Source organism: Anas acuta, chromosome 3 (genome assembly GCF_963932015.1).
Source record: "Anas acuta chromosome 3, bAnaAcu1.1, whole genome shotgun sequence".
NCBI lineage: Eukaryota > Metazoa > Chordata > Aves > Anseriformes > Anatidae > Anas > Anas acuta.
In genome coordinates this window covers 112954086-112971411 of record NC_088981.1, presented here as the reverse complement: position 1 = coordinate 112971411, position 17326 = coordinate 112954086, and the positions used below count along the sequence as shown (strand labels likewise).

Here is a 17326-nt window from a genome sequence, read left to right as displayed (position 1 = left end):
GAGAGAGGAGATTCCACCACGGATTTTGAATATCCACAGGTAAAACTGATTGGAATTTGAATTTATATTCAGTGCATCTCTGTGGAGACAATGCATTGCTCGTGTCCTTTTGCTTAGTGATTTCACTGGCCAGAAAGATGGCTTCTGTGAGTTCAGATATTTGCAGATGTTGCAATAGTAACCTGATGACAGGGCTCCTCTCACAGGGCTGGTTACATTTGGGATCTCTAAGATCACAGTGCGAGTCTGCAGGGTGGGGAAGAAATTGGAGGTAGAAATTTCAAAAACAGCAGAGAGCCACATTATGTGTGAGAGCCACACTCAGGCATAGTTCCACTTGGTGTTGTAATATTGAATCCTCCACCCTGACATTACCAGCAAAATACAAGGCTGAGATGAGCCGCTTCAGGAAAATTTTTCCATACAGCTGATTTAGGGTCACTCACACCACGAACGGCAGAGAAAAGAAGACTCCACTAACTACAGAGGAACCTCAGGGTCTTCAGTTCAAAACAATTATTTTTATTTATGCACATTAGGGAAGATTAATCCCAACAATTGACTTGGATGGAGCTTCAGCTCTTATCAACCAACCTGTTCTGTTCTTTAATGATGAGGATAATCATGAGGATAAATTGCAAATTAGCTGTCTAGCCACTTCTGACATTTGTTGTGGGTAATATATTCACAAATGGAAAACTACACATTCTTTAGTTAGCCAAATATTTTGAAATGTCTTCATTCTGTCTAGTGTTGTGACTGATATTCACAAGGCCCTAGTGAGTGCCTCCTGCTCTTTGTGTTCTCAAAGGAGACAACATATAGTTGTCGTCCAGATTTTTACAAAATATCCATAGTGTGGCAGGTTCAGATTGAAATCTGTCTACTGCTTGGTTTGCTCTGCAATGTGAGCCGAGACTGCTCTCAGCAAGGGACCCAAAACCTTCAGAGCTGTAGGATTTTTTGGAGGAGATTATTTCTCAGTCTTTGCTCATGTTTTTTCATCTTTAATGGAGTTTCTTAAATATTGACCAGATAAGAGAGCAAATTACAGTTTTTCATGCTTTTACCTGTTATCAGCCCTGAATGATGATCCATTGAAATAATCTGTACGAAGAGACGTACAGATTACCCAATACTCCACTGGTGTGATTTAATCTTGGAGGTCTGGGCTGACCACCTTGAAAAGGCATTCGGACCTCAGTCTTCCACTTTTCAGAGAAATACCATTGTTAAAAGCTCAGCTCTTCACACACATTGTTATAATTATTATTTAATTTATTTGGTAAGAAATAAAAATCAGACCTGCTTTTGGTACCTCTCACTTGTGCAAGTCACTGGTGAATTCAAATCCATGAAGCAGTTCTCTCACCCATACCAGTACAAGACACTTCACTCTCTGAGACATCAGGCTCATAAGACTCCTGATTCAATATTTTCAAGATTCTTTTACACATCCTGCTATTTCAAGTGTGGCTTTCTCCGAGGACCTTCTCAAGGAAACTAAGGCTTTACCTCTATTACATAGAGGAATCTGAATACGATAGGGCTCCTAGAAATTAGGATTAGTAATGTGGGTATTTGCATATGGATTTCAAAAAATGTCTTGACAAAATTTCAAGAAATTTTTAAAATTCTTTAAAAAAATCCACCCTGTGCACCTAAATTTTGAAATTGCAACTTTAGGTTTGTAATTCTCTTAGCTTTTCAAAATGCTGTTATTATTCAGTCAGAAGGAAGTCAGTTCTCCCTTGTTTGCTGCCTTTCTATTTTCTGGCTGTTCTGAGACCTTTACTGAGATCAGAAGAGTTCTAATTAATTAAATGGAGTCACAGGTGTCAGAAGTAGTAGTTCTTAATTATCAGAATATGAGATGGTCCCACCTTGTAGTGGCTTCAGTGGGAGATCTCAGGATCCTGTGAGTTCCAGCAGAGCCTGTGAATGAGGTCTCGGATGTGTTGAACCCTGCACATATGTTTATTTCTGGCCTAAAGCAGTTGTAAGCAAGAGCCAAGTATGAATTCAGATAGATGTTTTTCCCACTGTCACAAATAGGCTCCACTCCAGGCATTGTTTTTGAGACAACTATGACACATTTTGATGTATCAGTAAGAGGGGAAAAAAAAAAGCCCCAAAAAGTTCCAGAAAAAGTTACATAAATCCATGTCACCTGGACATGGTCCTGTCTTTATAAACACACATAACCCCAGGGACTAGCATGGTGTATCTAAAGTAGCATTTCCACTGGAAATACTGCACAGATCACTCAAAGAACTAATGATCTTACTGGGCAAAAGAGATGCTGGAAAATACTCGGAGTTAAATCAGTTTTCTAAAATCTGAATGAGCAAAATTGAATTCAATTACAGTAATTTGATTCCATTGTCTCTAAATGAATTCATTGTAAGAGGATATAGTCTGAGGCTGACCAAGAGAAAGAGATCTATTCAACAGGTGTTATGGGTCAAACCAAGACGAGATTGCTAAATCTTTCGAGTGCTGCCACATGGGGTAATATTACACGCAAGGCAGTTACTACCCTTCAGCAGAAGTTGTGTGGTGGAGCACAGCTGCAGATGATTAAAGACAACACTGCCAGGATCTGACGGCAGAACGTCAGTGTCAAAATGCAATTTGAATTGATTAAATAAGGGATGGCAACACTTTTGTTTTATGGATGGCAACACTTCAGTCACTTTAGATGATCTGCGTTCAGAAATAAAATTCTGCTCCTCCCTGCTATGTTTGTTGGGGTGTTTTCAGTTGGATTGCAGTCGTTCCTCTGGTCAATCAATTAAGCCAGGATTTGCCACTGTGTCTAAGAGTCAGCCACAAGAGAGCTGGTGTGGTTCCCTGCTGCTTGGCCAAGAGGCTTTAGTGGGAGCAAGGCACCAGGCAGCTTAATCTGACTTCCACCCCTGGCACAAGGTTTAATGGATGTCAGGGCAGCAGAGAAATCATGTTCTGTGGTGTTCAGCTCTTGCTCTCTCCGTGGCCCCATACATGCCGCCTTTCCCTCCGTGCCAAAAACACAGGAGTGGCTGACAGCAGAGCCAGCAGAGCTACCTGTGCCAGCAACCTGCCCTGTATGGGGCAAACACGGCAGCCCTTTGAAGCTCACGTTGTGCTCCATAAATATATTTATCTCCTTAGGCTTTGTAGTGATACGCTGCATGAGTAACTCGACACATTGAGTAGTCTCCCTAAAGTTTAAATGGCAGTTAGTTACTCAGAGATACAAGATTTTACAGGATTAGGCCTTAAATGCTGACTCTGGGCCAGGTCTGCAGCAGGTATAAATCACGGCAGGTAATTTTCACCAGCTGAAATTCTGGCCTGAAGCCCATGAGTCATGTTGTTATTTTTTCACATTGTAAATTCTTGCTGTTTCTTATTTATATTGTTTTAACAGTTTGGGGCACTTATCAGGGGCCAGGACCCTATCATGCTTGTCACCCTTCAAACAGAGATGCAAAAGATCCTTCTTGCCCCAGAGCGTTTGCTGTTTAAATAACACGTAAGCCTGTGTACAGTCAATGTGTACAGTTCAGTTTTCTATAAGTATATTGTTATTATCAGATTTTTCTACTTTCTTTCTGGTGAAGCATATGAACACAAATTCTGTGCCCAGGCTGATTTTTTCTGGTAAAATTTTTACATGCTGCTGTGCATAAAGTCTAAGTGTAATTTAAGTGTTGAATGCTTTAGAGCCAGCAGCAGTGTGGGACAAAGTCTTTAATAATTGAGGTCTGAAGTCCTATCTCCATTGTGGCACTCCTTTTGAGACATATCAAAGAGAGAATTTGCACCTAAATGAACCTGAAGTAAGGGAAATCTTAATGATGGCTAACTATTTCATCTCCTTTATCTAGCTTTGTATTTAGTTTTTGTTATGTTGCTTTTGTTTCAGTTATAGTGTATCTTACAGCTCAATAGAGTTCTGGTTAGCATCTTTGGAATTGTTGCTGTTGCCTTTAATTGCTCTGGAAGAGTGTTGAATTGTAAAACTACAACCTTTTTTTTGTGTGTGTGTATGTGTGTATTTTTCCTTTTGTTTTCTTGCGTGTCACGGCCACTGACGGTGAGTATTTCTAAATAATTCTCACCCTCTCCTAACCACTTATTTGTTCCTTTTTGTCATAGCCCTTGAAAAAGGTTTGGTGAAGGCTCTGAAGAAGCTGGATGACTATCTGAGGACCCCACTGCCAGAGGAGATTGATGCAAATAGCACTGAAGAGGAGAAAGTGTCTAAACGCAAGTTTCTGGATGGTGATGACCTGACCCTTGCTGACTGCAACCTTCTGCCCAAACTCCATGTTGTCAAGGTAAAAGGTGCCACATGATGGACAAAGAAGCCAGGGAAGTTCTCTGGTTCATACATTATGAGGTTTTGTACTACACACTATGTAATTCCCAGGTATTTACTCACTCTGTGCTCCCTAGCATAGCTGAGCAATTATACAGGTTGAGAAGCAGAGCTTGAAACACGTTTTCATCAGTATTTCTCGTAGGTTCACTTAAGCCACTTTGTATTTAATACATGGGGAAAATGTCCCATCACTGGTTAGTAGCAAAGACAACATTAAGATCTGGGTATCCTGTCTCTGTATTCTCACCCTGCTGCTGGTAAAAGCCATCTTTCATATTAATTACTTCCCATTATTCTTAAGAGAGATGTCAAAACTTTAGTCAGTTCCCACCCATTTGTAACTTAAGAGACATTCCATCTTTTGGTGGAATATTTGTTCCAGCTGGTGTTTCACACAGAGAAGTTAACAAATCAAAGTCAATGCCGAGATCCAGGTTTTACGATGTCCAATGGTCGCTGGTACAGTGCAAATGATGTACATCATCCTGACTTCCAAATGTTACATTTATTTAATTTATCAGATTACATGTTTATTTAGAATAAAGCAAGTACCTGGCAGACCTTGGCAAGCAAGAAAGCTAGGAATTAAAGCCAAGTCATGCATCTAATTTGGCTCGGTGAGCCAAAACATAAACTGATCCTGGAAGCTGACTGCACACATGCAAAAAGAAAAGAAAAAAGGCATAAGTCACCAGGTAAGAAATGTATAACATCCTCACAGGTTTAGCTCTTTTTCTTTTTGGCTCATCTTTGTTGGTGGCTTTGGAGTCAGACAATGCAAAATCACTGTGTGGCCCCTTAATGGCTCCTGCTTCCTTTGGATAAAGTGAAAGATGTCAAAAGAGGCTTAAAATGTTTCTCAGACAAGCATAACTATAGTATATTATCTGAAAAGTATTTTACAGATGGAAGAAAAGGGTAAAGTATTAAGAGTTTTTCACTTGATGAAAAATGGGTGCTGGAAGTTGTGAAAATCTTGACTTTAGTTGCTCAGCAGGTTTTATCTTCCCCATGTGTGTATGAAATATCATTGAAGGCAAGAATGCTTAATTAAATGCAGTTTAGGACAGCATAAGGCCTCATATACCAAGTAGATGCTGGTAATAAAAACAAATCATAGTCATTTCTGAGAACATGACTGTCCTAAGAAATCCGAGATGGAAAACAGCTCTACCATGTGCTTTAAGAATAAAGGGGAACTCTGTGGCACATATGTATGTAATTTATGCTCAGGAACAATTTTATACTGTCAGAAAAATTAGAGATTGGAAGCACTCATTAAATCAGCTAATCCATCCCTTCCTATCAGCTAGTTCATTCTGTCACCACAAGATTATTCTATACAGTATATTCTTACAGAAATATTGAAATGTCCCAATCCAACTTAACCAGCCAACTAACTTTAAACACAGATTAGTCCCATTGACTTCAATGGACTATACAGGTGCTTAAAATTAAGTATGCACTTTAATATTTTGCTGAATAAGGGCCTGAGTGTTTTTAGAACTCGAAAATTTCCCTTGATAGACAATTTCCGAGTCTAACAAGTCTTGAAATAATCATTTTCTCCCCCCAGTTTATCCTAATAGTGCTGTTTATAATGTCTAAGTCATCTTGGTTTCTCAGTCATGGTACCCATAACACCCTGAATATTTCCTTTTCAAGAACACAGATAAAGCCTTCCAGCAGCTGTAGGTAGTTATATCCTCTGACTTCGTTGGCCAAATAAAATATATTACATATATAACAAATATAAATATAGTAAATATATAATGTAGTGTAATGTTAAATATAATAACTAATATTAAAATGTTATGTATTAATTGTTACTAATGCCTTTCCCTAAATGTGTTATTATTGTTATTATTATTATTATTATTATTATTATTATTATTTGTGATTCAGCTATATGATCCCTTATTTGGCATCTCAGAGTTAAGAAGTGATGCACATAAAGATGATGGAAAACACTAGAAAATAACACAGTAAAGTTAATGAATTTTAGGTACCGTAAAGGGCACAATTTGTAGATAGTTGCCAGGCAATTGTAGTAGAGTGTCCTTATGCCAAGTAGTATGCAAGACACAGGATAACCAATGTTCACTCTTCGAGCCTTTGTATTACAAGCCCATGTGTCCCAAGGCATATAAAAGAAGCATATATAGAATTATAGAATAGTTTGGGTTGGAAGGAACCCTTAAAGATCATGGGCTAGGGCATCTTTCACTAGATCAGGGTGCTCAAAGACCTGTTCAACCCAACGCTTCCAATAATGGAATACACAATTTCTCTGGGCAACCCGCTCTATTATCTTACTACCCATTTTTCTCTTTTGCTGTTAATTATACTACAAGAAAGAGTAAGAAACTCTCTGAAATGAAATCTGGAAATACATTACCAGCAGGACATTTTTTCTCTCCCTCTTTTGTCTTTTGGTTTAGATTGTTGCAAAGAAATACCGCAACTTTGAGTTCCCAACAGAGATGACGGGCCTTTGGCGGTACCTGAAGAATGCATATGCCAGGGATGAATTCACCAACACCTGTGCAGCAGACAAAGAAATTGAGCAAGCCTATGCAGATGTGGCCAAGCGGCTCAGCAAGTCCTAACTGACCCCTGCAGCAGCTCAGCATCCCTGGGGGATTCCCATTTTACAGACACTTCTCCTTGTTGCCTTAAGATATATTTTATCATTATGCTATCTGGTTGGCATCCCTGTGACTTCACCTGTTCAAGTGTATTGGTCAGGACAAATCTGCCTCTCACTGGGGAAAGGAGAAGGCAGCTCTAGTGTAGGGGGTGGAGACCTTTTGAAAACTGAACCTATGATCTGGCACAACTAGTATTACTCATAATCAGTATTTGAAATGAGTCCACTTTATTAGTTCCTTGTTTCATGTTGGGGTATATTAGCACCTGTTTTCTCTGGAGTTTTGAAAATATGATATTAGCTGAAATATCAAGCAAGTCAACTAGGGACATGTAGAACTGGTTCTTTTGCAGGCTATTTGAAGGACACTTTTTTCAGTGCTGTTGAAATTCTTGAGGAAGGAACAAAATATGAGAGAGGGGAAAAAAAAAAAAAGTTTGACCCTAAAGGAGTAATGCTCTTAGCAGTTATATTTTAAAAAAAAATATCTGAATGCATTTTTTGTCTTAGCAGGCCCAAGAGTTTATAGGGTATTTATTTTTAACTTGGCGCAAGAGGGGGAAGCCTGAGTGAATATGTCAGACTTGCAGATGCTACTTTGCATAAAATTTACATGATGCTTCTGGATTCTGAAGTTTAAAGCAAAAGAGAGTGATTGAGCAATTGAGCAGGCAGCCCTTGGAAGAGCGGTGCTAATGCCAAAGTGCCCAGTGGATCTGCTAGTTTGTAGAGACAGCACTAACGGGGGCAGCATATTGAGTCAAGCCCATAGCCAGAATTGGCACAGCTAACCAAACCACGTAGGATATCATCGTCTTGACTGTACGGCTGCCAGTTCCTTTATACTGCTATCTTGGGAAACGTGGATAGGCAGGAGCAAGCTGTTGCTGCATACGAATTCCAGACAGGGGAAGCACTTTCCTCACTTTGGGCTCCAGATGGGTCACCATCAAGTGCTCATCATCTTACCAGGGAGCTGTACACTCTGATAGCCTCGAAGAGGGCAGGCTAAAGCAGAGAGGAGGCACACTTCCAGCCAGAAAGTTGGCAAGCACACTAGGACAAAGCCACTCATGATGCTTTAGTCCCGCTCCTCCAAGGTTCAGCCATCGAGGTTAAATGATGCTGGATTGGTTTCTGTAAGCTGATTATTTTGTTCTATCTGGAGCATCTGCCTGTAAAAAGCTGCTTTGGGGTAGTGATTATGTGCACATTACTGTAGCAAATCCAGAATGACAGCTCTTTTGCATAAAATTCTCATGCCCTAATATGTATCATGGTGTACATGGCTCTCAGTTTTCAGTTTAGGAACATTTATGATTGTTTTCAAAGATGAAATAAAGCTCAGCTCTCACCTGGTGTGGCTCTCCTTCTGATCAGAGCTGTAGAGAGCTGTGCTGGTTTGAGGGAACCCCCAGACTGGTGAGCTGAGGCCATGGGGAAACCTTACAAGGAACCTCTTTGCAGGCAGAGAGCCAGGGGACTGGAGAGAACAAGTAAACCCAGCCTCTGCTCTGTGACAGCGGTGACGATCTGAAGCCATCATGGCTTTGGTGAGATGATTCCACTTTTCACTCTAACCCAGCTGGGAGCAGAGTGCTGCTCATTGACTATGAAGACAGTTTGAGGCTGACTGCTGTTTTGCATGCAGTGATCAATTTCTTCTGAACTTTCCAAAACCTCTGGAGAAAATCCATGAACTCCCAAGTCTTCCCCTAGAATGGGCTATTGTAACAGCGGCTAGACTGGAGGGCAAAGGCTTGCACTCTTTAAAATATTGCTGAGAAATCAGCTGGCTCAGAGAACACTAATAGCAGCCAGAAAAATCCAATGAGATTAGAAGTGTCTGCACAAGCACATGTGGCTCGTTAAAAACATTTCTTCATGAGTTTGGAATTATTTGTGATTTTTTTTTTTTTTTTTTAAATTAAGGCAATTATTTATTTATTTATTTTAATCCACTTGGTCCTTTCCGTCTGTCTTTTGGTTTTTGTTTTCACTCAGCATGCTGAGCAAGATGGCTCTGTCAGTTTAGCAGAGTGCTATTAGCAGTGCTGTGCAAATTTGTTTCAAGTGAAAAGTCTGGTGTCTGATTGATGGTCACTGGGATTTTTTCACTGTCAGTATGATTTGGCGATGAGCATGCCGAACAAAATCTTCCTCAGTTGTCACTCTCCAGGTTTGTGCTTCAGTTAGCGGCTTTGCTTAATCACAGTGGCAGTGATCTTTGAATGAAGATGCAGAGGCAGACACAGCTTCTTGCTCTGTGCTTATTGCGTTTAGCGCCCTAAAGAAGATCATACAAACATGCAGCAGATGCAGGCAGGGTAAATGAACCAGCTCAGGGGCTGTCCTGATTTCTTCTGTCTCCAGATCTTCACTAGTTTGCTGAATCCTGTTCTGAAACACTTGAATCTGTCTTACTTCAGTTTTGCTAGAAGAGGGCCAAATCACAATCAGTTGATCTCAGCAACCTCAAATTACATGTTTTTTTTTTTTTTTTTTTTTTTTTTTTAGAACGATTAAAAATGGTTCAGCTTATACCAAAGAGAAAAGGAGCTGTTGGCACAATGAGCTTTTTGTAAGATGGTTTGCTTTAAAATGTCTTAAAATCTTTTTAGGATTTCATTATAAAAGCGAAAATTCCACAAACTACCTTTCTTTCAATCAGTAATACAAAACCAAAATATTTTCACTTTTCTAGCAACACCACACACATGAGAAATCTGGACAAATGTATTGATAGATATGAGAAGATAAAAAATAAACTGTTTTCCCATCAGCTACGGTGCCCATTCTGTGGTTATTCCAGTCTCACCCTGCATCCTGGCTTTGCATTTTATTCATAACTCTATTATAGGCTGATGCAAGATTATGGACAGGTTCAGGCATTCCCTGACCTTTGTTTGGGTTTGAAATCCAGGCTCATGCTTTTAGATCTGTAACTTCTGCTCACCTTTGTGCTTTTTGGCTTCAGCCATAGTCAGAAGCAGGAAATACTGGAAATCCTACATAGAAAAGTGTTTTGCTAAGATTTTGAGCCCAGTTCTCAAGACTGAGGATCCATCACCAGTGAGGTTTTAAAGGGCTCCAGTCTCCTTTACACGGGGTATTTTTGGTGACCTTCCATTGTATTTAGAATTATAAGTAATAAATATTAATCATACAGGATTGTATGTCTACATTGGCAAGGCAGCATTTCTGAAAAGAATCTAAGTGACAAGACAGACATTGCAGATTTACAATAACTTTGTTCATAAATTTTTTGCAAGATGTAAAGAAAGACATAGTGCAGAGGGGGAAGAAGCCAACAATGTGGATTTAATCATCTACATTTCAGAAATGCAGACCAAATGTCTGTAAAGATGTCCATTTCATCCAAACATTTCTTAGATATTTATTTCAAAGCTCCCTGTTCAGTCAATCCAACACTCCATTCATATTGGAACTAATATTGATTTTTCTTCTATTACCAGTGATATGGGAGTGCTAGAGGATCCCATATACAAGTTATTCTCATTTTTTGTTAGACTTTTTGAATTGCCAAGAGGTCATCTTGCTGTACAGGTAAGACCAAGGGAGTATCTGTCTCAAGGCTGTTTAAAGGCTTCTGACAAACTTTTTTCTTTTTCCACTACAAAGTGGTATTGCTTTATGAGGAGTAGTGGGGAATATCAAGCTATGGGTTACAAGCTTTTGTCCTGTGTCTGCATCAGCTGAAAAGCCACTGCCAGGGAAGAATGGCAGTCGGTATCACAAAGAAGCTAGACGTCTTTGTTTCCTGCAAGGAAGACCAGCTGAATTGGGCATAGTATTAATTCTGAATATACATTTATTTATTTAACCTCCAGCCACCTTTCCTCCTCTTTTGTCCCTGATGAAAGTCAACTCTAGGCTATCTAAAACCACTCTGCCATTTTCTCACTGCTAGTGCTCATGGGTGGGCACACAGACAAGCACATTTTATGATAACCCAGACACCTTGTGGGATGATGTCCAAAGGCCACTGCTTGCAGCCCTGCTCCCACCACTGCCCCAGTGGCAAAGGTGAGAAGCAAAGAGAGTGCCCCTTCCTGGAATGGCCAGCTCGGGCTAACTAGCTCAGTTTAGGTTATTGCGAAAATGTAGGCAGTGGAAATCTCACTCATTTAAGGCCCTAGAGGCATGTGGAAGCATTGACTTTTTAGAATGAATTGGTGTTTTAAACAGGAAAATAAATGCAAAGTCTTGTGTCCTCCTTCACATGTATTCTTTTAGGTGTTGGGAAGTCTGCAGTTGTTTATTTTTCTGCTAGATGTATTCATTATTCTTGAATTGCTTTTCATATTAAGAAATATTTTTTCCAGTAAGATTTTGCCTTTCTGCTCAATCTTTCATCTCTTCATTAATTTTGATGACTGCAGTGACCTAATGATTCCAGAGGAGGCAGGAAAGCTGTGAGGCTTATACTTGTTGAGAAGTGGAAGGAGGCAATGATTTTTTTGGGGAAAAAAACAGTATTCAAAGCATTTTTTAAAAAATCTGTCTTTTCATCTGGGATACTTTAACCAAGAATGATGGACTGTTTATTCTGGACTGTGATTTTCAGCAAGGACCTGAACAAGTCACCATGTTTAAGGTGGCTTTGCCAATGGATTTTCCCAGGATACATAGAGGTGTTCCCTCTGGGTCACGAAATGTTCTATTTCCTTGGCCAGGAGGGCTTTGCTGGTTTGTTTTGGTGCTGAACTACAACACTCCACTAACTCTGTGCTAGGTAGTGACCCCTCCTGGGTCATGTGCAAGGAAAGGAGGAAGCATCGATCTGTTTTATTTCCTTGTCCCACATCCCAAGCAACACTCCAACCGTAGGAAAGCACAGGAACCCTGTCCAATGCTGGCTTTCAAAGCTTGAAACATGTGATGTGAAGGTCTGGAGCCCCCCGTGTAGCCCCTCAGGCACTCACCATGCAGCATTACAGGACTCAGCAGCATTTCACATCCTGCAGCGATCGTGCAGCCTGTCATTCCCCTGCTGCCCCAAATCATCCCCCTTTCACCATTCATCGGAGAGTTGCTAACACTGAAAATACTCCAGAGGGACGCACTTGAATGTGGCGTGCTTTGAGCTGGGCTCATCAGCTAAGCAGCTCTGCGTGATGACATTGTCACAGCTCAGCGGGTCGCTGCCAGGCGGACCCCCACCCCTACTGGGCCATCGCCATTTGGATTTGCATAGCTCGGGCAGGAAACGCCAGGGCCAAAGCTGCTCAGCCAGCGATGGTGCAACCACGATGAAAGGCTTCAGTGCCACCTTTTGCTGAGCCCAGCTCTCAGGCTGAAGTGTGTTAGCAGCTCAGCCGGGGCCGCGATCCAGCGCTAACGAGCGTTTCTAGCTTGCAGCATGTGAATAGGGACTGCTCATGTGTTTAATGTTAAACATGTGCCTGCCTGCCTGGCTGGATGGCGGCCTAAAAGACATGACAGAAAAGCCTATATTAACGAAGAGCATTATTATTCTGTTTCCTTTGAAATCCAGTGGCAGAATTCCCAGTGGGGGAATTCCCAATAGGAATTCCCAGCAGAGCCCAAGGCTACATAAGCATGAAGCTGTTTCAAGCGTGAAGATGTCCTCAGAGAACAGAAAGCGCTCACAAAAGCAAGGAAGCAGCAGTGATATACGGGGTCTTATGGCTTATATGGGATCAGGGACCCAGCTCTGTCCCAGTTGCAACTGGGGGGATGCTGCCAGAGCTGCCAGGCTCCATTCTGGTTTATCACTGAGGCGCTTCGGAGCAGAGCCACGCTGACAGTGTGATGCCAAGGCATGTTCTGCTCTACCTCCAACAGCACTCCCTGTGGTGGTATCCCACAGCATAACGATGCCTCCGCTGTGTCTGCCTTACTCTTATTATGAAATGGCTTCTCTAAAGAAAACTAAGAAGGGTGGGGGAATTTGTTTTTTTTATATATATATATATGCACATAGAGTAAAAACAATCCAAATATGCTTTAATGGCTCTCAACATGATACTGTCAATTCTCACCACAGGGTGGAATTTGTTGGTAGAAATTAAATTAAATTAAATTAAAACTGAAAAGCTTGGCTATTGCTAATATGTACTACTGGGAGCCCTAAAAGCAGTTTGCAGTGTAGAGCTGTAGCAGGAGTGAACATCCTTTAATTCCCAGAATTGCTTGAGTTTCATGGGGTCATTTCAGCCTATTCTGCTGCACTGCTGAGAAATTGCTCTTTCCCTGTCTCCCTAGGTCTATAAACTCTGAAGAATTTGGGAAATAGCTACGGGCACCACATTAATCTTTTTCTTTTCCACTTTTTTTTTTTTTTTTTCTTTTTTCCCATCAAATTAACTACCTTAGTTTGGAGGTAAGCAATAAGTAAATAGCACTGCAAACAGCAGATTTCTCAGCTTTTTTCATTAAGGATGTTTTTAGGAGTTTTCAGGAAATGAGTGGTTATCCCCAGCTTTGGGAATAAGCTGTGGCATAAAACATAAAGAAGTGTGATTCTGACCAAATTATTTAAGCAGGGAAGATTATAGTTTGTTTTAAGGAGTATGTTTAGGAGTAAATGAACAACATAATCCAGATACTGCAAGAGAGATATAAAATTCAGTTAAAATCTAAGATTTCTGATTTATTTATTTTTTAATTATTATTGTCTGTACAACAGTTTACTTCCATGTAAGCTGTATCTATTTATATGTATAAACACTTTATTATTTATCTGCATTATTTAATTCAACAATGCTCTATAAGTACACTGGGATGGAAGGTGGCATAAAGAGGAAAACTACTCCTGAAATGGCAGAGTTGTTAGCTGGGCATTTGGTTCTGTTTGCACTGGAATAAACAAGAGCCACACCACTGAGGTGTGCAGAAGCAGGAGAACAGCCACACAGACCCAGATATGTTGGCTAACCCACACCAACCACATTTGCCTGCAGCACAGCCACCAAATCAGCCCAACGCTGGGAACAGCAGCATACAAGGGCTCAGGAGCGAGTCCGAGGAACATCTTTGTCATTAGCCGTTTCTCCTTTATAACACTCCAGATCTATTTCCTAAGCATGGCGAGGCACAAAAGGAGCGTGCTTCATTCTGCCCAAATTGTATTGCTTGGGCAGGAGCACTGAAACACAGCCATGGGTCCCCTGCCTCTCACTGCATGCACCCAAGGTGGGCAATTTTGGCACAGCAACATGCACCATCTCCTGCTTTGGCACTTGGAGACTCCTGCACCGAAGCAATAAACTCCTGTTAAACAGTTCAGAAATGTTCCCTCAAGTATCCTGAGCTGCCACCCTGCCTCCCTTCTCATTCCCAATGCCAGTTTGTGTCCAAGCCTTTGGTTGCACATAAACCCCACGTACATTGCATTGTTTTGTGCTGGGAATTACAGGGCTTTATTGGCAATAGGAAAACGTGGTGCAAAAAAAACCTAACCCCCACCCAACCCTCTCTTTTAGTGCAAAACTGACTGCTTGTGTACATGGTTGTATTTTTGGAAGTTGTATTCCCTTCCTGCTTTGGTTTGTGAGGAACAGGTCTTCATCTGTGCAAATCCTCATAGCGATGATCCTATCCTCTGTTTTTTTTTTTTTTTTTAATTATTTTTTATTTTTTTTTTCTTTAAGAAATTGTTTTTGAAGAGTCCTGCTCCATATTGTCTAGCAATTTATGATCTAGCGATTGACAGATTTATCTTCCTACTCTGACTGTTTCCAATTTTAAAGCCTGAAGATCAAAACCAAGTTGTGTAGTGAGATTTGAGGGTGAGCAGAAATGCTTTTTTTTCCCCCCCCGTCAAAAACCACTCATTTTCAAATCCTGACTCATATGTGGCACACTCCTGGTTCCTTAGAGGGGGGGCTGAGATAGAAAGAGAGGAAGGGGAGCCCACTGTACATGCTACTGTCCTTCCACTGGGGAAAGAGAGTAGGATCAGTCTGGAAGTCCTAAGAGCTGTATAGACAAATTTTCCATCTTCTGTGTGAAATCAACCTGAAAGGCCCTAAATTGACCCACAGTTACTTAAAATTTTCAATGACACTAAAAAAAAACAAACAAACAAACAAAAAAAAACCACAACAAAATCTGGGATGCAACATCTTCAGATCTTCAGGGCATGGTACAGACAAAAAGTAACTCAAGGATACTAAAATTTTTAGGTGTCAGCCCAGCCCCCAGTTCAGGGCTGGATTTCCTCCATTGCAACATTAATAATCTCCAAAACACCTAATTGTTGTTGGATCTGTTGATCTGCTGGGAGGAGAGCAAAATCAGGAACTCTTAAAGACTGTGGAAAGTAACTGTGCATCTAGTGGTCTCCATCAGGTAAGAAAGAAAGGAAAAATCCCTTTGCATACTTGTGATTTTCCATCGAGGCATATCCTATGTTAATGGATAATTTTAGATTGGACTGTAACCTTTTGGGATAGTAACTATATGTTTCCTCTTTGTTTGTACAGCTCCTAGCACAACAGGACTCTGATTACAGCCTTTGTGTGCTGCCCTAACACTCATAATATATAATAGGTATGATGTAATTAAAATGTCATTGCAGTTTGCCTTTAACATTAAGATTGTGTGGCTGTATTCTGTCAACCGTGAATGAAATCAATGTCCTTTTTATATAATAGGTAGCATATTTTATTATTGAAGTAGCAGTTGAATTTAATTTTTAAAATTAAATTAAAAAGTATCTGCTCATTGTTCCATTTTAGGCCTTTGGATAAATTAGCAAATATTTTTCATGTAACCTTCAAATGAGTATTTGTTAAATGAAGAAATCCACCTTCTTGAATTGGAGCTGTTCGGAATCCTGTATTCCAAGAGTGATTGGCACTTGAGAATTTGAATAAAAGTGGTTTATTTTCTCATCATGTTATTCCTGAACTTTTGTTTAATTTGATAACTTCAATTTTATATTATTTATTTATTTTTAAACAGGCAACATTCCTTTGAATCTAGGAGTGGCTGCAAGAAAAGTGTGCCCATAGCTTGAATGTTGCTATACTCATCTGGGGATTTTAAATCAGATTGAACGGAAATAAAGGGAAAGACAGCAAGGACAAATAAGCTGCATCTTTTCTAGAAGAAGAAACAGGGCCAGGTATAAGACCTGTGTGCCAGACACTGGTACAATATACATACTATATACATACTCCTGGTAGTACTATGTTGGTTTGGACCAGAGCACTCCCCAAGCGTATCATGGAGGATATGAGAGCTGGTAGGATTAGCACAGGTCTACAGAACAATGGATAGGGTGAAATGGGCAATTATTATCCAGTTTTCCTCAAATCAGAGGGTAGGAGGTCCTGAAGAAACAACCAGGCAGCAAGTTTAAAGCAAACACAGCAAAGTATCTTTTTACACAGTATAATTAAACTAAACTAAAAAATTAAACTAAATTAAACTAAAGGAGCCCTTTTCCAGCTGGTGCTATGCAGATAAAAATAAATGAATACAGGGTTCAAACATGAATATGTCAACTTTATGAAGAACAGATCCATTAAAGTTGTTAAACATTAAAGATTGGGTGAAATGTCCAGGTTAAGAAGTCCCCAAATACCTGGGCTGGGAGGAGGTCCAGGTAGAAGTATGTTTCCACTTGCCTTACTCTGTATATTGCTTCTGATATTACTTATATTGCTTCTGCTGAGAGGCTGGACTCATCTGAGGTAGGGCTGGCTGGCTTGGCTCCAGATTGCCTTCTGATGTTATGATACGCAAATGTGTAGTATTGCAAATTTTATTGCAGCACAACATTTTGAATTTAGCTTCCACAAAGCAAACCACTTCCAGAGAGGCATTAGAGACAGAGGCTCTGAGCCTTTCGTAGTAAATGACAAGCAATCACCACCCATCTGAAGCAACAAGAGTTACTCATTCCGCAGCTGCAACTAGAAAGGAATGAGGAGGATTCCTCCTGGTTTATATTTCAACTTTTCTTCTCGTCATCAAAGACTGCACCCAGTTAGCTGCATCCTTCTAGTGCCACATCTCTCTTGAAGCGATCAGTCATATAAAAATGAGAATTTGTTTCAAAGTGTTCGAACCCAAGCTGCTAAGTGTTGGCCTCATGTTCCTCCTTGGCTCATTGGTGTTGGAGTGAGCCCAAGGATGGCCAGGACTGCGTGCTCCAAAGGATGGTGCCAGGAACCCCAGCACTTAGGGTTCATCACACTGACCTCACACAAAACTTTTTCCATACTAGTGTGTTTTCAGTGCTTATTTTGTTAAAAATAGGTAGCTACAGCTCTCATTACATGAACAAACCCGGCACTGCTCTAGGTGACATT

At 40.5% G+C, this 17326-nt stretch overlaps 1 protein-coding gene across 2 annotated transcripts in view; it reads left to right on the top strand.

The window, feature by feature from the left end:
- CLIC5 (chloride intracellular channel 5) overlaps window positions 1-15904 on the top strand; it is a 74695-nt gene extending 58791 nt beyond the window's left edge. For both annotated transcript variants that reach the window (XM_068678804.1, XM_068678805.1), the window contains exons 5-6: window positions 4144-4325; window positions 6811-15904. In XM_068678804.1, the coding sequence (XP_068534905.1) occupies window positions 4144-4325; window positions 6811-6978 (350 nt within the window). In that variant the 3' untranslated portion in view covers window positions 6979-15904. The remainder of the gene's footprint in view (window positions 1-4143; window positions 4326-6810) is intronic.
- The last annotated feature ends 1422 nt before the right edge of the window (window positions 15905-17326 follow it).